The 26357-nt window shown below is 36.3% G+C and overlaps 1 protein-coding gene across 16 annotated transcripts in view; it reads right to left on the reverse strand.

Moving 5' to 3' along the window:
- Positions 1–3476: 3476 nt before the first annotated feature.
- Positions 3477–26357, reverse strand: part of bru3 (CUGBP Elav-like family member bruno 3) — a 590175-nt gene continuing 567294 nt past the window's right edge. For 14 of the 16 annotated variants that reach the window (XM_034323656.2, XM_034323651.2, XM_034323654.2 and 11 more), the window contains 4 exons: positions 24697–24774; positions 19167–19325; positions 17312–17496; positions 3477–16968 (listed from right to left, as the gene is read on the reverse strand). In XM_034323656.2, coding sequence (XP_034179547.1) covers positions 17369–17496; positions 19167–19325; positions 24697–24774 — 365 coding nt within the window. In that variant the 3' untranslated portion in view covers positions 3477–16968; positions 17312–17368. The remainder of the gene's footprint in view (positions 16969–17311; positions 17497–19166; positions 19326–24696; positions 24775–26357) is intronic. The other 2 variants (XM_034323653.2, XM_034323655.2) reach the window with 2 other exon arrangements.

The following is a 26357-nucleotide window of genomic DNA, read 5'->3' on the forward strand; positions in this document are numbered from 1 at the left end:
ATAGAAAAGGACTATTCGACGAATACAGGAACACGTCTGTGGCGTGAAAATGCGAACGTCGAAGAACCTTCCTTCGTTTACCGATTCGTGAAATGTTTACACACAGCAACGTTCTCTTTCCATTATTTTTAATCTCTTTTTCGCGATAAAGAAACATCGGAATTAAACTTGTTCTCGTCTGAAAGAAAAAGGACAACGATACCTGCTTCCGGTTGCGAAAGAAGTGTTTCGCGTCTAAGAAGAAGCGTCAAAAGTTGTTTTGCATGTCAACAATCGAAAGATAAAAGGAACTTTCATCAACGACACGCAAAACGTTACTTCACGATCCTCGACGAAACGTAGGTTCTCTCGAAGTACGCTTAAAAAATTCTCTCTCCCATTCTCTCTTGTCTTTCACACGGTCTTTTGTTCTCCTCCTTTCTCTCGACTACTTCTCGCACACGTCACCGTGTTCTAAGTCTTGATATATAAATGTACGACGTTAATTAATGTCATCCAGATGTGTGTTCGTGTGTATGTATAATTTCATATATTCGTTCTCGCTTGCTTGAATGTATGTATCTAGCTTCCTAACGTAAGTGTTTAAGTATAATTATTTTTATTTTATATAATGTATTAGTTTTTTTTTTCTTGTTATAATAATAATAATCATAATAATAATCATCATCATCATCCCATAATAATCATAATCGATAACCATAATAATAGCAATAATAATATTAACCGTCATCACCGTCGTGATCATAATCGCGATGATAACATTAATTCGTCATATCGATATACATTACATATTTATATTACACGTTCCTTATGAAAATAATAATCCAAACTGGCATATCTTCCGTTCGCGCTGTTCCTCGCAAAAATTTCCCCCTTTAATCATAACTCCGCTCCATTTCCCCTCGCCAATGTTCGTTCTCGCCCCCGTTTCCTCTCCGTTTTTTATTTTTTCGTTCGTTAGAACTTTTACAATAACAATTCTATCGCTAGTAGAAACGGTTGATTCGCATCGCAACCATGGAACGAGTTTCTCGAGACGGGACGCATCAACGATCAACCAATCGCATCGCGATTCGATATAACTTTTATATTTTACACCGACTTTACATCCTGCCGTGAAATTATTAACACTCGTAACACCGTTTGACCATTGCCGTTTATCTCGTTCCCTTCAATGTTTCCATCGAAACGATTCGCCGTAGTCGAAAGAGATACGTACTCTTTAAGCCGTGGTTTTTATTTACAATCACAATTGATAATACTTCGAACGATTACAGATTTCATCTGGACGCATGCACCGTGTCTTTCCATATTTTCTTTTTCTTTCTTTTTTTTTTTTTCTTGGAGAAAAGAAAACGTTTTAGTTTGTCTCGATCGACTAAGGCGAATCGTCACGATTCTCTGTTAATTTTCCTTTGTCTAAATACATATACAATATCGAAATATTTCTATAACCGCGAATCTTATCATTGTTCCGCGCATGCTTTCGTAAAATTTGTCGCGTTGATATGCTAAAACTCTCCCTCCCTTTCTTACCATACTCTCATTATATAAATTACTAACGTTTGCTTATCTAACGTTGCTTCGAATTCTCGTTTGCTGCTTTTCTCTTTTCTGCCCCTCGTTAGTCGCTTTTCTGCGCTTCACTCACACATGCACTCACTTGCATACACTCATTTTAATTGTATGCCGTTCGCGTGTCACTGCGGCTTACGGTTCTCGTTCTAGGTACAGTAATTTCTCATCGACAAGCATGATAAATAGCGATACCATGATGATAATAATAATAATCGTAACAATAAGTAATGATAATATTAATAATAGATTCGTCGTGCGACCAATTCACAAATTCAATTTTAATATTAATGTTGTTTAGCAAGGATTAATACTGTTGTACTTACAATAAATAACGTTTCTTTTGTTCTTTTTTTTTTTACTTGCACGCTCAATCCTTTTTTTAACACACTATGCTCTGGTCTCCTTCGCATACAGAACCGATGTAATTTCCTTCAGTCTTACAGTTGTTTCTTTCAACCCTCTAAAAGCGAAACTGAGCAAATGACTCGAATCTACAAAATATATACAATGTTGCTTTAAATAAAATTAGACAATCAAAATTTCAAATGCGAGAATTTCAGATATTCAAAATTAATGTCTGAGCGAATAGGCTAAAATTTAGAAAATGGAAATACAATTAAATTTTAATTGTCATTGTCTCAGTGGTCCACCTCTCAAGGGTGAAAACATATGTTTTTCTACTGTTTTCGTGGCATAACATAATTAAAATTTGTTTAAACAGTTTGCCAATATCTGGCCTGAAATTATAAATCCCCATAAATAAAATTTTAATCAAAGGGAGAAAGATTAGCGAATTAATTCATGTATCTAATACTTTGGTAAAGATTTATAAAGAAGGCTAAAACTTTTGCACACTCCTAACATTCAGGGAATTGTTTAAAACTGTCCAGGACATTATATGGAAATTTATGCAAAGCTTAAGAATATGCAAATGAAAATGCACTTTTCAAACCATCGGTCTGCACACGAGTAATTTGCAAGCGAGAATCGCGGCATCAAGGGCGAGATTCGTCGTCAAGGGGAAAAAGGGGGAGGGCGTTCCAAAAGACGTGTCCCACTGGTGCAGCGAACGTTTTATTATTTCCATGCACTATATAGTTTTAGTACTTCGCTATGTAGGACATTACGGTGTGCACCGGCATTTAATGCACACCCAGTGTGCCATGGTTGCAACTTTATGTACAAATTCTTTCGGGCCCAGACGAACATCGACGAGTTTTCGGAATCGCGAAGTGTCATTCTGGACCATCATTATTCACCAATTTGATTTATTATGACCATTGACGTAACCATAAGTAGGGATCAGGGCGAGCCAGGCCCTTCCAAAAATGCAAATTAACCCCCTCTTTTCACCAGGAAATTATTAGAATACATAAAACAGTACTTATTAATAAAATTTATGTTCCAAATGCTTTGAATTCTTGTAAAGTTTGAAGGTCTTGAAAGTCTCAAAGGTTCAAGACTTTCAAAATTTTCAACCCTACATTTTTTAAAGAAACTCAGTTCAAGATAAAAATTTAAAAAAATTCTAAGACCTCTAACACATCCAAATTTTCAATTTATTATTTATTATTTTCTCACCCCTATATCTGGCTCATCCCCAAAAATCTGATCGTAGTCACGTGAATGGTAACGGCAAAAGTAATTTTAATATCCGATTTCCGGCGATCCCGAAGACCTCGAGGTCCGTGACACGGCCAAGGAAAAACTTGCATTGTATATCGGTGTTTGATTATACTACGCAACGTTTTCGGGCCCCGGATGCGAGAGGACGTCAAGGGCCGTCGTTTACAAAATTTCTTTATTGTTTGCCACTCTGAAATCAACAATAAAACTGATTCCACTTCACGATATCTGTATTAATATTATCCCTTCTCTGAAGGCAAGAGGATATCCCGTTTCTTTTTTTTTTTTGCATATGAGTGGTGCGCGCGTGTAGATGTGTGTAAGTGTTTGTAAAAATGTATAATTTGTGTTTCGATTTAACATTATCGAGGTATAATACTTGCGTGTACGTGTTTCTAATTGGTATATCAGTTTGTATGGTATGGTTGTCTCTCATTTTTTTTTAATGTGTACCCGATTCGCCTTCGCACCTCTCGCGTCAACCCCCGGATTCTTTCCCTATATTTAAATATGTAAAAATATACAGGTTAGGTTATAGTCGTAAATACAGTTAAAAAATTCTACATTGTGTTAGCCTCGAGCACGGGATGCAGTCAAGTCGCCTTTCGAGTGATCCAACGGGTCAAAAGCGAACCTTAACAGGGGAACGCGAGTGAAACGTCATGCTCAACGTCGTCGATCGGATATCTGTTCGATATATGAATTATAATCTCATTGCAGTCGTGTATCTTATTTCAAAGATTTTTTTTTTTGCATTTGAAAAATCATCAGAAAAAATTAATTAAATATTGAAAAATAAAATAGTTAATCAGTTTCTGATTTAACACTCTGGTGACTGCACATTTTGTGGAGTCTTTGATTCATCTAATCTTTAGAATTATATCTGAGATTTTTAGTAGATATATAATGCAAAATTATTAACCCTTTTGTAACTTAATTTATAGTCATTTTACTCGAAGGTAATGAAAATGAAAAAATTACAATTAGAAGGAGGAAAGATATCTTATTGCAAATTAAAATATATTTACAAATGTACGTAGGGGAAGGGTTAATTTTCGAATTTTAATTAGTATTTAGACTTTATTTAAATTTTCACTTAACCAAAATCTAATTCAGATAATTTACACACGACTGCTAATTATTTTAATTAAAACAAAATAATATTGATCATAATCAACAACAATTCAGGATAAGATCTATAAAATTCTGACTAGATTTCAGCCATTACGACTTTTGACTAGATTCGTAGACTCTGAAGATTTTAATTAAATGATCATTTGTGTATGTGTCAGTCTCAAAATTACGTGTACACCATCGTGGTATGTAAAATTCTTCTGATTATTGCAACGAACATACGACAGCTGCATAATATACGCACTTACATAATATTCGTTTCGTTCTTAAGCCTGCCACGATTCCTTCGAGAAAGAAGCTAGTGAAATTGATCTATAATAAGTTATCGTAGATACTGCTGCTAGCTCTAACCACGTTAAACCTTTGCAGCCGTTGAAAAACACTATCGGGCAAACGTATAACGAAATTCCACAATTTTCTGGACGGTACGTTCTGGGCGTGACTATTCTCCCCTTTCCTTAGGCTAACTTCTTAACTATGTTACACGTATCTCTTGCAACTGTCGTCTGTTCAGAATAGCACAGATATTTCAAAATTATTTTCTCTCGTTAAGGGTTGAAATTTTGAAGTCTTATTGGATATAGAAATTCTATACTTGTAAGGGAAAATCAATAGTGATTGATTTTTATTTTCAAGAAAACTACCCTCTACTCTTTCATGATGATTGATTAAATAGTAAATTGGAAATTTAACAATTTTGGGCCCTGTAAAAATATCATTAAAAATCTAAGAATTCTGAAATTGTTGAGTTCAAGGACTGTACTTTTTCACAATAATAAATGGTAAAATCTTACTAAAATAATAAAGGTATTAGAGACATGAATGACAACGATAAGAATTCATGATTTTGTTTCAAACAGTTCAATAGAAATACTTTGGACAAAATTTTTCCAAGAATAAGAAGCTGTAATTAAAAGGTTCCGATATAATTTCGTCTTGAAAATGCTTTAGATTTATTTCGTTCGGTGATTTCAATGCGATTCGTGCGAAACAGCCACTTGTTAGCCAACTGTTGCACTCGGAGCAGGCGCCGAAGGGGTACATTACGATTTCCAAGAACCGAGCCACTCCCACTGCCCATTTACTTTTCTTCTAACTCATTGTCAGAAGAAAAATTAACCCTTTGACTGCGAATAGTGTGTATACACTCTAATACATCCACAACACTAACTGCCATAGTGAAAGTGGTCTTGAGTGATATAACACCCTATAATTTCAGTAATTATCTGTTCAGAATATAATCGCTTCATTTTTCAACTTAAGAGAACTAAATAGCCTATAATTTAATTTTGCTGTATTTTTCATAATTAAACAAAGATAAATCGTTTTGATTTTTATTCTTATTTTTGTTTAATTTCAGGCTACTATTATATGATTAAGTCGCAGCCAGAGGGTTAAATTCCTTTTGTATTTTTATGAAAATTTTATGAGATATGAAATTTTGTAAATCATTTCAAAATAAATAAATAAATAAATTGAAATAAATATTGGAATTAATTGGAATAAATTGAACGATATCGAAGATTAACAAAAGATAAGTTAAATGTTAGGGACAAATCATTTTTTTCTATATCCTAATATTGTCTCGTGCTGCGATAGCTGATTCGCGTTCAATGTGAAAATTCATTTGGAAGATTTATCGTTGGCACAATATTCTGTTTTGAGGGTGCTATTCCAAAAACGATAAACATAATACGATTCTCTCTTTTAACACTTGAAATGCCATATCGCACGTATTAATTTTAATAATAATTAATTACATAATAATTTTGATAAATACCAGAAAAATTGTCCAACAGAAAATACTAAATATAAAAATCCATTAAATGTATTGCAAATAAAATTACTATTTTAATATGACACTCAAAGTGTTAAATATGCAAAAGGAATTAAAGTTTCGTTGAATTGTGTCTATTAAAATAATTTGTAGATTGTACGAGTTTTCGGTTCGTAAAAATCATACGGTACCCCTGCGTCACTTAACGAATTAATTACATATTAATAATCAATATCAAAGAACAGCTGTAAGCGTGACCACAATAGGTGTCCAACACGATGAGAAAAACTTCGATTAAATTCAGAAAATTTAGTAAAACGATTTGAAGAAATTATCCAGATCGAGGAGTAAAATTACTCGAGGTTTCACTAGCGTCCAAAATTCTCTCCCAGAAATCTCATGAGATCCTTTGTAATTCAATTAATGTCTCGATGTCTACCCGCGCGCGGCTTTTTTGTTTTTTATATAAGTATGCTTTCGGTTTACATTTAATTTTAGAGTCGACTTTCAATCATTAAGTATGTATGTATATATAATATATATATATATATATTTGTTTTATTTCGTATATTATCTCGACCTTACGCGCTAAGAGTTAGAGTTAAAAACTTATCGTTTGGCGATTAATTATTTAAAATATGTTCTGTCTGTTAAATAACTTTACGCACTCTTTCTCTCTCTCTCTATTCTCTTTCTCTCCCTCTCTTTCTCACGATCCATCACACGCCTAATTTCAACGTGTTCTTTTTTTTTTTTTATTTATCCCTAATTCAATCATATACGCGCGCGATATATAATATTTATATCTCTCCGCCTGAACAGCACTGCAAGTGCGTGTTTCTCCCTTTTTTCTCCACGTGTGTGCATCATCTTTTTCATTTTTTCTCTTTTTTCATCTTTCTTCCACCCCTGGTATAAGTGATTATAGTGCATACTTTGTTTATACTTCATTTTGTTAATAACCTTACATGTTAGCGATAACCATAGTAATTGTTTATGTATATCATTTTGCTTACACGCATAAATGGCACGCTATATAAAACTATGCTATATGCAAATTTTTTCTTCTTCTCAAACTTCTAATTTAAACGTGTTTTTATTCGCAAGAATACCCGTGTACATACACGCGCACCCTCGTCATCCGCAGTGTTGCGTAGGCGTATGGAAGCGTGTATGTACACGTTCTGCTACCATTTGACGTCTTTTTAAAATTTCTTACGCGTTCCTCGCGCCGAACAATCGTCCCCCTCTTTAGCCCTTGTTTATTTCTGACTAGGTGGCCTAACTATTCTCTAGATGCAAGATTTCTAACGACTCCCTAAGGTCGATTCGTGACGTCCAGCCATCGTGGGTGGCACGAGGATGGTATCGACCATCGCGATCCTCAATTCGTTTCCGCTTCGAAACGGACCGTTCTTGTTCGAGTTTCGAAAAATACCATCGATTCCATTCTCTACGCTCTTGAGAAAAAAAACTTCCCTTTCATCGTCCTAAAGAGCTCGCGCGAGGAACGGAAAGAAAAGGCTGATCATCGACTAGTTCTTCGAGTATGGAACGCGATCACCGAATCAGCCGACGTCACGAATCGACGATTCGTAACGCGTCGTTAATTCGCTTCAACAATTCGTGTATACTCGTTTTTACGGGTGTCGTTTACTTAAAGTTTCCTTTCTCTCTTATGCGTTTAACTCGTCGCACGTTCTCACGTCTGCAAGGTATTCGACGTTCCGATCGGTCCTAAAGAAACACCGACACATTCAGTCGTAACCGAATGAAAGAAAAAAGAAAAGGGATGTCTACGAAGGAAGATCTCCTCCTCCTCAACGTTCACCGTGTCTGTTATTTCTCTATGTTTATACAAGAGCGACAAGCAGTGTGATTAACATCAATTTCGTCCTTTCATCTGTATAGTTGAGAGCGGAAATACACTTCAACTTTAACGTGTCACAGATATCATTAAGAATTCTTTTATTTATCTAATTAGAAATATTTGTATCAGGGACTTGAAACTACGAATAAAGGAATAATGAAATATTCTAATGTGTTTTAATTTACGAGCACCCTATATTTCCGCCTCCAACTATACCTCCCTCGCGTGTTTTCTTTATCTTTCAAATCGAATGTTGCACACCGATAAATGATAGATGTATCTAATTTCAATAGTCGCCTTGCAAACGCGGAGGGGAAGTTTTGGAGAAGAGTTTCGAAGTGGTGCCATCCGCATCGTCCCCGCTTTTTAAAACAAAATTATGCGAACAAGTGCGTACGGTGTGTACGGTTCGGTTCAGTTCGAAACAGGGGGCGATTTATCGAATAAATCCTAAAGCATCTTGCAGATTATTTTTTTTCATCCCTCGCACAGAAGGAAAAGATTTTTCGTATATCTCAATCGTACTCGATGAAAATTATTTTCCAAAAAGTCTCATCCTTCTGTATGTTTCACTATGATTCGTTCCGTGACCCCGTGCGTCGTTGGTCCAAGACGGGTACCATTGAAATGTTGTAGAACAGAAAGAGATGATGAACGTTACGCTATCTAAAACGGTATGCGTAATTCGCCTAAGAAATTTCTTGCATACCGAACGGCAGAACTAGGAAACGCGTTGTTTCAAGTCGGAAAGTATGATTGGTCCCGGATAGTCGATCGAAATGTGGCCGGGTAAATATACAAGATACCATGAGATTATTATTAATTATTCATTCTCTCTCTCTTTTTTTTTTCTCTATGTTCATCTCTTTTGATTATTTCTTTTTTCTTTCTCTTTTTCGTACCTACACGAACTCGAACGAACGTACTACGATAATTTTGGATGACCAACGACTACAACGATCGTGTGCCGATTCTAACATTAATACAGTCGCAATGGAAAAAGACATCGATTTGGTACGTTAGAAAAAACCGAATGCTCGCGTTGTTCTCGCGATAAACGCATAAGCGTACCTGAAGGAATTGACATCGGTCTTGCTTGAACTCGTCTGAAGTAACGCCGTTTACTTTTTTTTATTTATTTTTTTTTATTTTCTTCGTTATTTACCGTCTTTAACCGTTAAGTAACCGCGAAATCTATGTTTAGAGAGTAACGATTTCAACTAATCCCCTAATTTGCTCCGCTTCGTGTCTGGCGTACGCGCGCGCGCGAGCGCATCAGAGTGTCGAGAAAGTGATCACTGGTTTTGTGTTTGTCAGGTGAGTAAAGTACAGAGAAGCCGAAAAAGAAAAAATGAAATTAAAGGGGAAGGAAGAACGAGTGCGTTGATTCACCTGACGCCGCGATGACGAACCTGACTTTAAGTACAGTTTCCCTCATTTCTCGTCTTCAACACGAATTTTGAAAATCAATATTTTATTTGATCCAAAAAAGAGCATATCGTGTTCTATGCAAAAATTATTTTTCTATGAGTGTTATACGGAGGGTGGCAAGATGAAGAGTATACCTGGTCATGGGGTAATTCTTCAGAGTGTAAAAGTAAAATAAAAATACAGAAGAAAAAGTCTTCACAAGAAATTTAGTTTTTGGCAAAATTAAATTTAAATTGATGTCTAAATTTTTAAATAAACAGCTATTTTTTTATTTTAATTTTAAATAAAATTATTCCTCTTAACACAAATATAAAATCTGGAGATATTGCAGTGATCATACATCTCTGAAATCTTTGAATTAAATTAATTCAAAAACTAAGCTTCTTACAAAATCATTTCATACCACATTTTCAATTTATTTTTATTTGAAAAATCACCCTATGCCCACCTGTACCCATCACACCCTGTATTATCTCAAATATTCGTATAACGAAGACGTGACCTGAGAGCACCATTACACAGATTCTTTTCGAAACTGTAACGACGACGATGACGATGAAATTCGGATCTGAACTCTGGTAAACCTTGAATGATCGCGCTTAAAGTCTACGATGAGACGTATGTGTATTTAGTTTAATATCCATAGAGATAAGGATAGTACGATTAGTTAAATGTTTAGCCCCGCTCGCATTCCACATTGCAATAATGCGTGTGTTACAGCGTGTTGAGTTACCTATAAGTGTGTACCGAGACCACGCGTGTCCGAGTGCATATGTGAACATGTGTGTACGTGTATCTTTTGTGTAGAATGATGTACGTATAATCGGTCGTGTGCGTGTTCATTTATTTTTTTTATTTTGTTCTTTTTATTTTGTTTGCTAGTTCTTTACAAGTTATGCAAATAATTGCAAAAACATACCCTGTTTCCTAGTATCACCGACACCACGGCTACCGGATATCAGGTCGCGGCGCGCGTGACTTGAGAGGGTTGATAGAGGGCGTCGAGAGGGTTGATAATTTTGGCTGTTTATTCTTCATTTTTTTCGTTTTTCTTTTCGTGTGCGAGTACAGTGGTAAAATGCTAGTATGTTTACATGAGATGTTTGATCGTTATTTATTATTATTTATTAAATGTTAGTATTAAGGTTCGAGAGCGGAGGATACTCGTTCCCGTATTTCCCATCGAATTTTCCCGCGTGTCCCCGTGGCTACCATAAAAATTACACGGAAACATGTGGTTAAAGATAAATGGCAAATTGTTGCTCGTTACGTTCCTTTTTTTCCAGGGTAATTTTTATGGTTGTCAATTCCGTTGGACAACGACGACCACGAGTACCAATTTTACGGTTTCAACGAACTTCATCGATAAAAACTGCAGCCCCGAGAGTTCGCGAAAAGATTCTTAGGTTCAAGTAGAACGGAAATTAACAGAAAACTCCTCGATACTCGAGTGCGCCGTCAGGACGCTCGAAATCTCTTTTTTTTTTTCTTCTTTTCTCTTTTTTCTCTCGCGAACAAGTCGCTTCTCGAGCAGAATTCGGAACATTTAATTAGCGAGCAGCGAATTCGTCTCAGCAATTACATCAGGTCATGTAAAAATAAATTCGAAGCTGATCCACACGGATTTACTATTATCATCTTCTTGTTCCTTAGAGCTAAGAATATTTTTATCTCCCTTTTTCACCTTTTAAGTCTCATTTACTCCACAGCAAGATGCATACTACTTCGGTTGTAGCAAAAACTTTGTTGGATAAAATAGTTGTATTTTTTTGCTTTTGGTTTGTTTACAATTGTCTCGTTATATCCTCGAATTTTTATACATTTATATATAATATATTTATATTTATGTATAGTTTTATATTTATATGAATTTATGTAACTATAAATTATTACAATATTATTAATGGTATTTCTTTTTTTTTTTTTATTAGGATAGGTTGTGTACCTTGATATTCGCTATTAGTATTGTTAAACATTAAAAAGCTTAGATCGTAGTGATATTATCAATTGGTGCTTGCATACAAGCTTTTACCAGTATACATGTCTCTCAATCTTTCTCTCTTTGTATTTGTGTCGCGTGCGTGTGCATTGATCTATGTGTACGTGTGTGTTATCACTGTGGCTGTCTAACATTCTTTAAATTGTATCCCACGATATACACGTGTAATTCTTTGATTTGGAACTCGGTTGATTTAAAAAAAAAAAAATAATATTAAATGTGACTGTTAGATAATTAAACATTCTATGGAACAAATAAAATGAACCCTTCTTCAAATTATGGGGGCTGCAAGTTTTTGAACTAAGCTTATTTTATAATAATAAGTGTTGATATAATTATTTCAAAATTTCTGTAATTCAATATTATCAAATTTTTAAACGTTGCAAAGTAAATCCATTTGCACTTATCAGTTTGGTAAAATGGATTACATGGTGATTAAAGGAAATAATGACTCTAGAGTACCATCTGTTCGAAGAAGGGTTACAATGCAGGGGACTTGTGTGTGTTGTACAGTACCGAGCAAGGTAGACTTTCCAAGGAAAAATGGCAACATACGAGAAGGAGAGTTATCATCAGCTATAATACTAGAAAAAGAGTTCTGATTAAAATTCTAATTTTGAATATAGTAATTTCGAAAACATCAATATTAAAAAATTGACTACATAATTAGAGAATATTAAAAACAGAATACCAAATGAAATTCTCTTGAACAAACGTTTGCGTGCGAATAGAGGCGCCACCTGCTTCAACATTGGTGCCATTTTCCCCAAGGAAGTCTCCCATGACCGACGGTGTACATCTACCATTAGAGATGACACTAATAGCTAATGCTATTTCGAAAATGGAATGCGTCGATTCGATTTTAGCGGAGAGATGAACGGACTGGTCTTCGGAATAGGAAACTCGTAGACGGCCATCTAGCCGAGTCTAATCCGCTCAGCTTGTCCGCTAATCGTCTTTGCCGGACGTGTACCGAGAGGCATTCACAATACCATGAGAAATGAAACGTTCATCTGCAGGTTCCACAGCCGCAGATAACCCCCCTCACCCTCTCTGTAGATTGTTCGCGTGATACATCAGCCTGGTAAAGATAGACACGCATTTCCTAATTGTGTTTGCGCTTCTGTCCCTATGGCTGGATCAATGCGTGCGTACTCAGGCTTTCCGTTCCGCGATTGCTCTTATGGTCCGTGATTGGACCACGGATCGGGCAAACATACGATCACGCGGTGTTCCTTCTCTTATATTTGCCTAGACGAACATAGAGTTAACATTTCCACTCGGTTTCTCTAACAGATCTGATCCGTTAACATTTCTAAATCGCATCGTCGTTCATCGTTGCGCCCTCTTTTCACATCCCGATAAATACTTAACAGAGTAAACAGGAACACATCTCAATTTCGTCACCTTGATGCCTGATCAATTCCAACAATTTATGTTTCTCTCTCAAACAATCAATGAAAGTTTCATCGAACTTGCACCGGTACAACGTGGCAAAGATTTTATTCTCTTCAGCGTTACAATAGACTTCTTCTACTTTGTTTCAACGTTACGAATCTACGCCCGCGTTTCTGATTACATTTGCTCTATATCCTCGTACATACATACGCAGGTACACGTGTATACCAGTGAGTGTACATCTTTATGTATGCACGAGTATAGATGGATTTTTAGCGTCCCTAAAACTGACAAGAATATATATATATATGTATAATATATACGTATGTTTACCGTGTAGTATAAATTATGTATACGTCCTATAAAGTATCGTTTATTGTTATTTATTAGTACTAATTGGTTTTTTTTTTCCTCGTGTATAATATAATAGTATTTCATGTCGTCAATAACTAGCAAGCCATTCGAGCTCGTCAAGGGAGAGGAATTTAATAGCACACCCCCTCCTTTCGGGTTCAACTTCATTAGTACTTTAATTGTACGCGCCCACCACGTTTACATACGTGAACCACATACACGTATGTATCACATTATCTTCTTCTTCTTCCCATTTTTTTTTTTTACATTAATAATTTGCAATAGTGTTTGCATGATTCATGTATGTGTATGAGTGTGTGCGAGTGTACGAACAGGCAATTAATTTACAAACAGGTGGTAAAGCAAGGAGAAAGTTTGCCTGTTCCTAAAATATAAGTACAGTATTTATATGTGCATATATAAATATATAAATAAATGTACACGCATGCACGTACGTATGTACGGTAAAGCGACGTACGTACGCGCATATGTATATTTAGTTACATATTCACGTATCGTTCTGTAGCAATTGGATATATTTATTTTAATTAACGTATAAATTTGCGATAGCTTCGAATCGCAATTCAATAAATTGCGCCAGACTAGAGCCGATCCTCTCCATTCACCCGTCCCCTCGAAGTAATAATTTATTTCATGTTGATTTAGCTAAACTATAATAATTTACTAAGTCTCTAGTTTCTTTCGATCAACATATACGTATACGTATATAATGTGCGTTAATAGGTATACGTATATATTATATTCATTAATTTATTCATTCGCATTTATTTATATATTATATTTCATATTTATATTTCATATTATATTCCATATTTATAGTATTTATATTTATATATTTATATACTTCCTCTTTAATAATTCAATATTTATATATTTATATAGAATAGTTGTTGGTACTTTGGTTGATTATTTTTTTTTTTTTGCTAGATCAGAGTTTCCTCTCCGTTCCATCGCTCGCCTACACTACCCTCCTCTTATGTTTCTCTCGTTTCCTTCTATCTTTTCTTTCAATTATTTTATCTCTCACCCTTATCTATCCACGTTCTATCCTCGTCGCTGCTTTTGCTCGCGATCGTTTCATTTACATTGCGATTCGACCGGGCATCGCTCGTTAAACGTCCGAGTGTTTTTTTTTTGTTCATCGTGCTTAAAAAAATATTCAATTGTTACGTAAGTACCGTGTGCTGCTATTCACGTGAAATTATGACAGTAGTCATAAATTTCGCGAACTCGTACCAACGGAAGTGCTACATGCGTTTGTTCGGTCATTGATAACAAGCAATTTCAACAAAAACTTCGAACAATATTTCTAAAAAAAGGAGAAACAACTAAGATATCGAGTGTCTTTAGTGAATCATAAATAAATAAATTTATCATACATGGAGCATAAGAACCATTCGTTTAGTCTGTAACAAGTTATTAAAGATTGCACTTGATCCACTATAGAACCTTGAAAATAATAATTAAATTACATTAATATTTAATATGTTCGTCACCATAGCATTACGAACATAATTCGTTAAAATAATAAAAAAAATGAAAATAGTACGATAATTTTAAATGGCATTAAAATTATAGAAAGTGTAATATTAAGGGCATTACATTAATTTAACTATTTTCATTTTTAATAATAATTTTCTAAAGACAGTCAATGTGTTAATAACTCAATTTAATGTGTATTCTACTAATTATTTTTGCCATGGCGACTAAAGTGTTAAATATTTCAGCTGATTCTAAAAAGAATTAATCTCCATGTAGATAAAAAAATCACCGATCTAATCACCTCTAAATATAAATATTAAATAAATATCTGCTCAGAAATCACGTCTGACAGCAAACAATAATCGAACATGTAAAAATGACTAGACGTAGACTAGATAAATAAAACCTCCAAATAAAAAGAGCACTATATGCATTCATCTGATTCAGGCAATCATTTCTTTAGCATACCATTAATCATTACCTCCCTTACAAGACCATCCCGCGTAAGAGGGCGTTGTCGTCGTTTCCACCCCTTGTTACATTGTCCTTTTATTTATTTTTTTTTTTAAATTTTTGTTTTGTTTGGATAATCACAGCCTAGTTGACATTTCTCGGGCGATGCGTGTCCGGTCAGTCAAACAAAGAACGTACTCGTGGATCATCGAGCCTCGACATCGAACAACAACCGGATCCGTATCGGATCGCGAAGCGTAGCGATCAGGATCGCTAGATCCTTCGGTTGGAAAAGGAACCCCGATGGATAATTAGTTTCGGCCGGATATTCGCTCGCTTTTTCTTTTCACTTAACCATAATCGTACTTAATAATGATGATGATAATAAGGGGTTAATAATAATAAGTACTACAGAAGGATAAACGAGCGCCGTAGCGCGGACGACCGGACTCCAAGATGACATCCACTTTGACACGGCACTGACGATCCCTTTAAATGTCATTAGAATGTATATAAAACCTACAGCACGGACCTATGCGTTTTGAAATTCTTAAACGTAAGGAGAACCGATAACCCCCGCGGATGTTGGGTCGGCACTGATGATTTCTCCGCAATCCCCACACGAATTACATACGTGTCCCTTTCGTAGACGTGTGTGATTAATGTATGCGCGTGTTGTGCATGTGTGCATGCGTGTATGCGCCTGTATAACATCATATACAGCGGCATGTATACGCATGTAAACGTGTATCTCGTAGTTTCATACGTAGTCCATTTTTAGAAATCAGTTTCTTTTTTTCTTCTTCTTTTAGACGTTGCGTGAGACGAGCACCCTGTATACGTGATTGACAAGTTTGCGTTAGGAGAGACAGCGTATCGATCCCTGTCCAAAGACCACTAAAGACGATCCTAACGTTTTTCATATTTCTCGCGCATTCTCGGACCAGAGTTTAGACATCCTAGCGTCGCGTAATATCCTTTTAGCTACGCTCTCGAAACTAAAAGAAGTCCGCTCGTGAAAAACGAATGATGTCTCGACCGGATTCGTGTTCTTTCCTAAAGAATCTCCAGGAGTGTACCTTGTGTTCTCTCGTGTTCTATAGATCGAATCGCAGTAATAGTTAACTTTTTGTTTCTTTAACAGTCGGTCGGCGAACAATCGCCATGCCGTTGCATTATCAGGAACTAAGAGTATTCTTTGGTTATTGTTGCAAAGTCACCCGTCTTGAACGTTCATCGTGATTATCAAACTAGGAGTTTAGTGTGTCGTCGGAACGATAACACGATCGAGAGATCTTCTACCTCCCCTCGATCTTGTGTTTCCCGGATGATCGGATTTTCACGTAGTGCTAGGATGTTTCATTTGGAAAACGAAAAAGAAATATAGGTAAGCGTCGAGAAAGTTTTTCGCCATTCTGATACGATTCTCGCTTGGCAGTAGGGATCGTGGATGAAGACAGAAAGGAAACGATGTATCCTGAAGAGAAGAGATGGAGAATGGGAGAAAATAAAAGGAGCGAATGGGATAATCGATGCGTTTCTAGCAGATAATTCGTTCTATCCGAGCATCCGAGAACTCTGAAGCGTGAATCCTACTCGGACTGGGTTCAGTGCTGAATATCCAATGTTTTTTTTTCTTTTCTTTTTTTTTTTTACCATCAGCCTCTTCGTCATCGCCGCGTGGCTGCCGGCGAAGTCGTTCTACTGACTTGTTTTTTTTTTATCCTCTAATTAATTACCTAACTAGTATACTAGGTTATTATAGTGTAGAGCGTTGTAACGGTGATTCAAACTCGTCACTTCTGATCGTCGAGCGTTCAATGAGCCCGTGTTCTTGTACGACATCTGTAATTAGAAATCGTCGATGACCTATTAATGGTAGATTTCCATTAATAATTCTTGGAGGGTGGTACATAAATTTGGAGACCTTCGTAGATATAATAGTTGCTCTTTAACGCGTTCTGAGTTACAAGAAATTTAATTATAGACAATCTATCAGATACTAATTACAAATTAGTAATTAGTAATTTTGCATTGTACGTCAAATGAAACTCTTGAATATCATTTTACTAGTAATCTCTTGTTAAGTAAAAAGGGACTTAAAATTGTAGGTGGCACAGAACGTGTTAATTGCACAAGTAAAAGAATTAATTGTTATTATGAAATGTGAATGATTCTTAGAACTTACTCTGTAGGTTATGATGTAGGGTGCGTATCGTCCAGTTTCTCTAAGCTAGGATTTTGGTTAGTATGGCCGGTTTGCGTCCTTGGGCCTCTTCAACTGGACTTTTAAACGCTTCATCCCTATCTGGAAGCCATTCATCGCTTGAATTGCTGCCTGCGCGCTTGCAGGATTATCGAACGATACGAAACCTGAAAGAATCGAACGGTGAAACTGTTGATCAGTGACAGGAATAATTTCTCTCCATTATTTATTAGAGTATCGCATACGATATTATCAATTTCCATAATTATACATGTTGGTTTCATTGTCTGAAAGTTTCAATTGCAGAATTTCAATAAATACTCTGTTGTAAATTAAATACATATGTAGAAAACCAATATGTGTATCAATTGTTGGTACATAATTGCATTAAAATTTTAATTTATTCTTCATGTAAGAAAAATAATTATTTCGAAATTTTACCTATGAATAAATACCATTATTATTTACATTCAGTTAAATTTTAAAACAAATTGTGATACAATCACTTTAAAGTCAAACGATGAATATCTATTTTAGATAACAATTTCCAGCAATATCCTGTACGAATTACAATATCGGCTACAAGTTTAAAGGAAGTTTTTATAAGAATGATCGAAAGTAAAAAGAGATTAAAGAATTGGTTACGATGTTCTCTGAGTTACGATGAAACCTGGAAGTTGAATATCGACACCGGAGGGCATCGGATTATCGCGAAAGGGTACTCGCGGGAGTAACCAGTGATTTAGATTAGCTGATTCGCCGGGAGGAATAAAGAGTTTCCTACGAAGGGGCTTTGGTATTATCAAAGTTTTATCGAGAATGAGAAAAAGAGAGAGGGAAAAGAGAGAAGGTGCACGATAACGAAGCTCTTAACAACAGAAGCGCCGCTGAAAGGTCATCAGGGCCCTTCCAGTTTAAGCCAATTTTGACCATTAGCCCCGATCCAATTTTAGTTTTGCCATCATGGCGGCCTACTGCCTGACCAATCGTGGCTCTTCATCGCTCGACGACCACCGCTTTTACCCAGAGTTCGTAAATTACTTTTACTAGGTGACTGAAGAGGCTTTAACCCTTGTCCGATGGAAAAGATTCCTTTTGCAGCCCTTTTTTTTTTGGAAATCTCTCCGTTATTGGATTTTAAGGAAATAATCGGAGTACCATAATGAATTATAATGCACCTATTGCTTTTCTAAATAACGTTTAAAGCGCTATATTATTATATTCGACAGAGGGGAAAATATTAATCGTGCTTGTTACGAATGAACAGTCTAAGAAGAATACGAACGAACGTATTCGTCCAATTATCCGCGACCATATTCGCGCATTCATCCTGGTTACGATTAATCAATGCGTCTGTTGCCAGCTCCTTCAGCCTTTTCTGTTTCGGTCCCCTTCGCTTGACCAAAAAAGGCTTCCAGCTTTCATTTCAGTTGAGCCGAGTATTGATATTCAACGAAGAATTTACAGTGCGTTATAAAAGGTAGAATCAACTTTTGTACATAAATTTTACAAGGAAAATTAAATTCAATTTGAATGCTGGTAACTGGAATTTTAGCAAATTGAATTTCACATTACAATGATGTACCACTAAACAGAAAAAAATTGAACTAAAAATCAAGAAATCCATAGAATCCATAGACAAATCGTTATCATAGTAATCTGATAAGAAATAACTTCGTTTCGACTGGTCAGCCAACCAGTCAACGTCGAAACGACTGATATCCATCTTGATCCTTACGCCCTACCTTTCGATGATCTCACCGTCGATCAGTGTCTACCTGTTCGTTTCTCTCTTCCGGGCCACACTCGGACTGTTTCACGGAAATGATACACTTACCGAAGCATTTGCTCTGGTTGGTGGCCCGGTCGATGAAAACCTTGGACGATATGACGTTGCCAAACGGGACGAACATCTGCATTAGCTCAGTGTCTCCGAAATCCTGAGGCAGGTGGTAGATGAACAGGTTGCAGCCCTCGGGTCCTGAGATAGAGCATCCTACCATATAAATCAGAGCACATCTAAACATCTAAACTTGAAGTATAATACTCAAGTTAGAATGTTAGTTTTCTGGATGAGTTTCGTTCTCTTCGGTATTAGTTAATGATTCGTACGCGACACGAGAGCCAACACATTCTGCTCTCACTTCTCGTTCTTCCCGATTCTCGTCTGGATGCGTTTTCTTTTTTTGATGAATGAAGATGAAGACACGTGACCGTCTCTCAATGACAATCTGATTTCTCTCTCGTCGCACGGAAATCGTAAAGGATGATATCTAATGATTCGCATGATGGATGATTTGAATGGAACAGGTGTTGTAACTTAACGTTGGGAACACGTACAGGTTAAATGAAATGCAAATGAATGAAAGGATGGATAAAGGAAGGTAAGTATTCCTTGGTGAAAATGCAAGTAGATCAGAAGTAGACAGGAGATGGATGAGTGATGGATCTTTAAACGAACTGGAATTATTTTTAAAATGATTTGGAAGATTTGGAAGCGGACTGCAAGCGTTCTGATTTGCGTTTTTAATTATATCATCATTTGAGAGTAAAACTTGCAATTGAACACTATGCTGAGAGTAATTACCAGTTAATTGATTAATTCTCGCGTTATTCGTCCAGGTGCGAGGGTAAGAAATTCTAGACTGGTCTCTCCCAAAGCTCTCCTTAACTTTCTCTTATTTTTCTCAAAACACAAATGAGAGACTTTTCCCTTTCCACTTATTCTTTTAACTATAGAAACCCATATTGCACTCAAATGTACCCTTATTGAGAGCCAAAGACTCCAAAAGTCCGCTCCTTGTCCAGTTCCATTAGGTTTAACACGTTCTGTCCAGCTTGGATATGTCTACCCATGACAGGCAACAGCTGTTGCCCTGGTTCGAACGTGTTAAATTTAATCAGGATTGCAGGAGAATTAAATTAGAGATTGGATTCGGTAGAGGTATGAAATTGTCGACGAAGAGAGTAATGATTAGAATGTCACGATGATGTCCAATACGACAATGAGTTTTCTCGCGAATCAAATAACGTTGAGTATTTATACTTTCAAATATACAAACACACAACACTGGGACTCACAACACAATGACGAGCGAGGTGAAGGGTTTTTTCTTTTTTTTTTTCAATGAATGCAAATGGATAGAAGGGTTATAGTGAATAGTAGTGATGATGCTGATTACGATGGTGCGACACTTTACATGAGATCGTCAGACATGTTGATCCGTCATCTTGTTGCCGCGTTAGTTGTATGAAAATGAATGATACGTTGCGTGGAAACTCATTAAAATTCAATTATTTGAATCTCATTATCATCGAGAATGAAAACGAGTTCATTTTCGACGCGAACCTCGAGTTTCGTTATGATTTCGCAGACAATTTTGATTTATTTCTGAAATAAAAAAAAAGACACCCTGTATATTTCTTAAACATTTTAAATGAAACGCAACTCCTTCTCCGTTTTAATTTCACAGCTTTCGTCGGGAATGGAAAAATTCTTGTACGTGTCAGAAACGCGAAGACACCGACGATTAATAGAAGCGTTTGAGAAAAGTCTAACGGAAGAAGTCTAAAGCGAACGGGGGGTCGGGATAACGTGAATCCAAATAAGGATTTAGCTAATTTCACTGAACTTTATAACTCCGACGTCAATTAGCGACGATTATGACCGTAGAAAGTTCTGTTCTCTTGGCCAACGCTTCTCGAATAACGGACGCATTTAAGTAATGAGATGGCTGCCACTCAACTTTTAAGATGCTACTCATCGCGACCCGTTCGTTCTTTGGGCGAGATTCAACCCCTCTCTCTTTCTCTATCATTTCTACGCTTTCGCGAACGAACCGTCCGTCGCCTTGTCGAATTACCGCAAAGAGGGTAATTGTCCGTTTCCAGTTCCGCGAACGATTACGGGAACCCGTTCATTTTGTGGCTCCCACTCGATTTTACCTACTCTACGCTACCACTTCCGAAGCGATCCTCGATTAACCTGACTTTTACAATTGATAGCGAGATTCATCTTTACGACACTTTGATGGAAACTTCGGGATCGTTAAAGTTACGTTCAGCCACGTATCACAATCAAGGGATCAATGACTCATGAAATGTACATTTCAATGTATACCCGGTCTATCTTCAAAGTAACGAAATTTATTTTATCAAACATTTCTACTGTGAATTTTACTAAAAAATGAAGAAATTCTTATTTTTTATTTAATGAATTTTACTACCCTGAAGGTTTCAAAATGATAAGTAACTCTAAGGGTAACTCTAATACGTAAATTTAAAGATATAGAAATATTCTGTAAAATGTGAATTTTTCTTTCAAATTGATAATTGAAAAAAAAAAACAATAGTAATTTGTCTGGAGTTTTAATAAGAAGGGTATATAAAAATAACCGTAACATCTGATTTAGATTTAAACAGTAAAGTATGATAGCATCGCGTTTTAACAAAGAGCTTTTACACCCAGTTACACGGAACAACGTTACGTGTTTCATTTCGTGTCTCCTTTGTGAAAGTTTTTTAACAGTCGGGAGAAAACAAACGCGACGCTTTTAACGTGTAACAAAACGTGTCTCGTGGTTAGTACAAAGAATGACAAATGTTCTTTCTTTTCGTGAGCACCGACTACGTCTCGGTAATAACTCGATCGTAGTTGTCACGTGAAACCCAAATTAGAACCGGTGTCGACGGTTTCCGGTTGCCGGCGAAAGGGGAGAATGGAGAAGGAATTGCGGTGGACGCCGGAATCACGAAGAACGAGCCATAAATTCAACCACGTCGTCGTGCCGTGCGATCGTTGATCCTGAAATTGGTTTTCGACTCTCTAATTGGCCCCACCAGCGGGACGTGCATGCGAATTTAATGAAAGCAACACTTTCCCCAAGTCTCACGGAGAATTATCAACGGCCAGACTAAAACGTTAAAATAGAAATCTATTGGAATTGATGCTTATCAGTTGGACAATTTCTTTCTTATCTTTATTTTATCCGAGTAATTCGAGCTTTTATATGTATGTAATTTTCTGTGGAGTACTCGTCGTAAGATTATTAATTTTTTAATTAGTCCTTGAATAGATTAGATGGGTCAATCCTGACTTAGGCCTATCAAATGTACTCAATGATATTTTGGCTAAAATTAGCAGTATTAATTTTTAAACAAAAGGATTTTATACACTGCAATGTAATATTAAAAGGAATAGAGTAACATTAAATTAAAATTATCATTTAATTAAAGGAGCTACCGCCTGAGGGTTAATTAAAGTAATTTTTTTGAATCTTGATAGCATATAAAAAAATTATGAATTTTCTGGCTTAAATTCCGTAATTTCTTTAAATAGAGATTAATTAGTATAATTACGACGAATACTCTATAAATTATAATTCCATTAATATAAAAAAATATTTCTTGCACAGCATCATCATATATCTTAAGTAAAATTTTGCCTTTACTTATCATTTTATGTTCTTTGTTAAGTTCAACAGAAGATATATCTATGAAATTTAATACAGATATTATACAATTAAATACATATAGCGAAATTTCATTAATATATGTAAGCACCTACAGTTATACATATTATTTATAATAAATGAACACTCTATACATTTGATATCGACGTAAATTGATCATATTATAAAGCAATGACCAAGATTAGTCGACAGCAAAACATTGAACACAGCTAAATAAAGTGACACTGAGTGCAACGATGAAACACCGAAGTAATCCATCTAAAGAACGTAGAGTTTCCGTGGTACACTTGAAACTTTATGGCACAATAATCGATCAAGAGAACAGAGTAAAACGGATAAAACATTAATAACAGATCAAAGAAGCAAGAATGTTGAACGAAGCATTATTAAATACGAAACTGATATGTCATGCAATGATGACTTAGTAAATTATATATGCTCCTTTTGTTAGTGTCGTCGCGTCGTCTTCGATTTCATAAAAAGAAAAAATTTCATCAAATATGAACACCTAGCTTCTATGAGTTCTAAGAAGAATATAATTCTTATCAAATTTTCCATGTTTCCAAGTTTTTACCCTAGACAGAATTAAACTTGGATAAAAATTACTTGTCACTTGGTGTAATTTCCACAATTTCAAGTCTCCAGAAAACAAATGCATACGCATTTACAAAAAGTGACATTATTTTTGAATATATGATCATGATTTTGGTTGCAACAAAAGTGTTAAAAAAACAGCCTAACACATTATACGAACCGTACGCGTATCGACGAAATATTGTGCGTTCGATAGAAAAGGAGGAGAAGCGTCAATAAAGGAGAGCGAGCAAGAGAGTTGATGGAACTCCGAACAGGAAGGAGGAACTCTGTCGCGGTAAACTTCCTATTATCCTACGATGTAACAACGGATCGCCGGCAGGCGTAGCGGCAAAGTAATTAAAACTTTCGTTTTATTTGCATTATCTCATTGTTAGGCGTCGTATATTCTAATAATGGCGAGTTGTTAATTGCAATTAGGCGCTGGCTCGGCTCGCCCTCCCTTTTCACCCGTTTATTCGCCATCTTCTACCCCGATTCTCCTCCTTTTTTCTTCCCTTCTTCTTTTCAAAGATAACGTTGACGAACGATTCGTTCTCTCGACCGTGTGCCTCGCGTTTCACGTCGAACCCAATTAATCTTACGCTCGCAATTCGAGTCAATCAGCTTAATTAATCGTGATCCTTTACCCCTGTTCGACCGAAGGAAGGTCCGAACGCGACTGGCAAGATTGCACCGGGGGAAAAACGAAGGACCAGTTTCCAGATTTGCCAAATACGAAACATTCCAGGTTCATTCATTCGTTATCACGGTAGTAATTAACGAACGAAACACGAGGCGAGAGAGAGAGAGACGATTCTCGTGGCAGTTTTCGGAACGAAGAAACCCGCCATTGTTCGCAGTATTGGAAAGTCGAAATATCGCAGTTACATGAAAATTCATCAACGATTGTAGGTCATCCTTCGCTTTTGCAGCTATGATTAAACTAAAAAAGACTGCAACCGTACGTGGTGGAATCAAAAGAGATTCGTCGTGTGTGTGCGGCGCCGAGCGTGATAACGAAAAGAATTGTAGCTTTCATTCGCTATTTTATTATTCTTTCCTTTTTATTTTTTTCACTCTCTCTCTATGAATGTACCATTTTCTAGCATTGAAACGACCATTTTTTTTTCGCGTTAACGAGTTTTCCACGCAGCATATAACGTGAATTTTCCCAGCGATCAGTCGAATCAAGTTGCGACGCAACGACGAAGGATAAACTCGTGTCTGGACGTATTTGGGATATTGGATCTACAATCTCGGGACTACAATCGTTCGTGTTTACAGTCAACAGTTAGACGTTGATGAGTGTTTTGTACTTACCTTCCCTTTGCGTGGGTGCCACGGCGGTCATCGGCTGAGGTATAGCTTGAGGAAACTGGCCGTAGACGGCGGGATAAGCTGCGACAATAACAAATAACAGATACATCATGATGTGTCCACATCTAAACACGAATCGCATGCTGATATTTGTTTCTATCTCGCATCCGTCAAGTACAACTTCTCGTAGCCGTCAGTGTTTTTCTTTTCAAATAACAAATATACATTTAAAAAGCTTAACACTAAACGAACGATCTCAAGCGTCGCTTCGACAGAAATTTTATTGATTATAATTTATTCCTTAATAAATTTATTTCAGACGATACAATAAACAGCAACGTTAACGATCATGAAAATATCGTAAGTCTTTGAATTAAATTTCCAAAAAAGGAAAAGAAGAAATGGAATAATGTTTGCTCGACGATACGAGTTTCCTAAAATACGATGCGTTTTCAAGCTAGGTTCGTTAATGAGAAGCGGTTTTGGCCAACAAGCGAGTTGAAAAGCAAACGAAAACCGAAATGAGGAAATCCTTTTCCGCTCTGGCCCCCGTGTACGCATTCGTCGAGGTGTTTCACTCGTCAAGGGTATTCCAATCTCAACGTTCTCATAGTTCCGCGACTTTTAACACGATACTTTTGTACTTCGTAACGCTCCTATCAGGTATTAGGCAACATTAACCGACACGGGATATCCCTTCAAAGTGTGGCATTTCGTTTCGTTATGAACGCGACACGCACGGCTACGATTGTTCAAGTTCTATACACGCGAGATGGAATCGTGATTAAAATTAAATTAATACCTCCAAAAATAATAAATCTACAGGGGAAAGAAGATAAAAGGAATTCTCTTTGTAAGAATCAAAAAATGAAAAATAATTTCATACTTAAACATCCGACAAACTATTAATTTCATCGAATGAACAAACGCTTTACGGGCACTAATATCAGTGGAAAGCAATTATAGCGGCATTAATTATACCTTGGCAAATATTTAAAATGCGCGCGATTGATATTTGTTTGTGACGGATAAACGTTGAGTTGAGCGATTATTGGGGGATGAAGGGGTTCGACCGTTCGCTCTCAGATCAGAGGAGTTGAATTTTCGCTTGGAAATTAATTATTTCCGTGCAAACATCGCTTTAATATATTCCGATTGACGTTACCGGAGGTTCCGCTGCAACGCGATGGTCCGACGTTTGCCGTATGAAATAAATACACCATCATACATCGGTTACCGTCCGACCGGATAGAAAGACACAGGATATTTCGGATTGCTTTTTTCCCCACTCGCTCATCTCCATCCTCTGTGTACACTGCGCGAAAATACACAGAGAAAGGAATATCTATATCGTTTTTCGAGTCTTTGCCAAATACAGGAAATCCGTTCTGCTATGTATGTAGGAATTTTATTCTTTAAATTTGATAAATTTTTATCAATTTCCTGTGAATCGCTATACCATTACATTCGTGATATTTAATCCTTTACAAAATGTTCATTTTTCAACCCTTTTCGTTAAGAAATCTCTGCCACGATTTAAAAAATTAATCCGAGTTCCCCTTTGATATATATAATAAAAATTTTTATTTTATTTTGATTTTATACTCAAAGTTACACTCATCTACTGTGTAACATACATAGAAGAAAAATTTCCATCGGCAATG

Source organism: Osmia lignaria, chromosome 11 (genome assembly GCF_051020975.1).
Source record: "Osmia lignaria lignaria isolate PbOS001 chromosome 11, iyOsmLign1, whole genome shotgun sequence".
Classification (NCBI taxonomy): domain Eukaryota; kingdom Metazoa; phylum Arthropoda; class Insecta; order Hymenoptera; family Megachilidae; genus Osmia; species Osmia lignaria.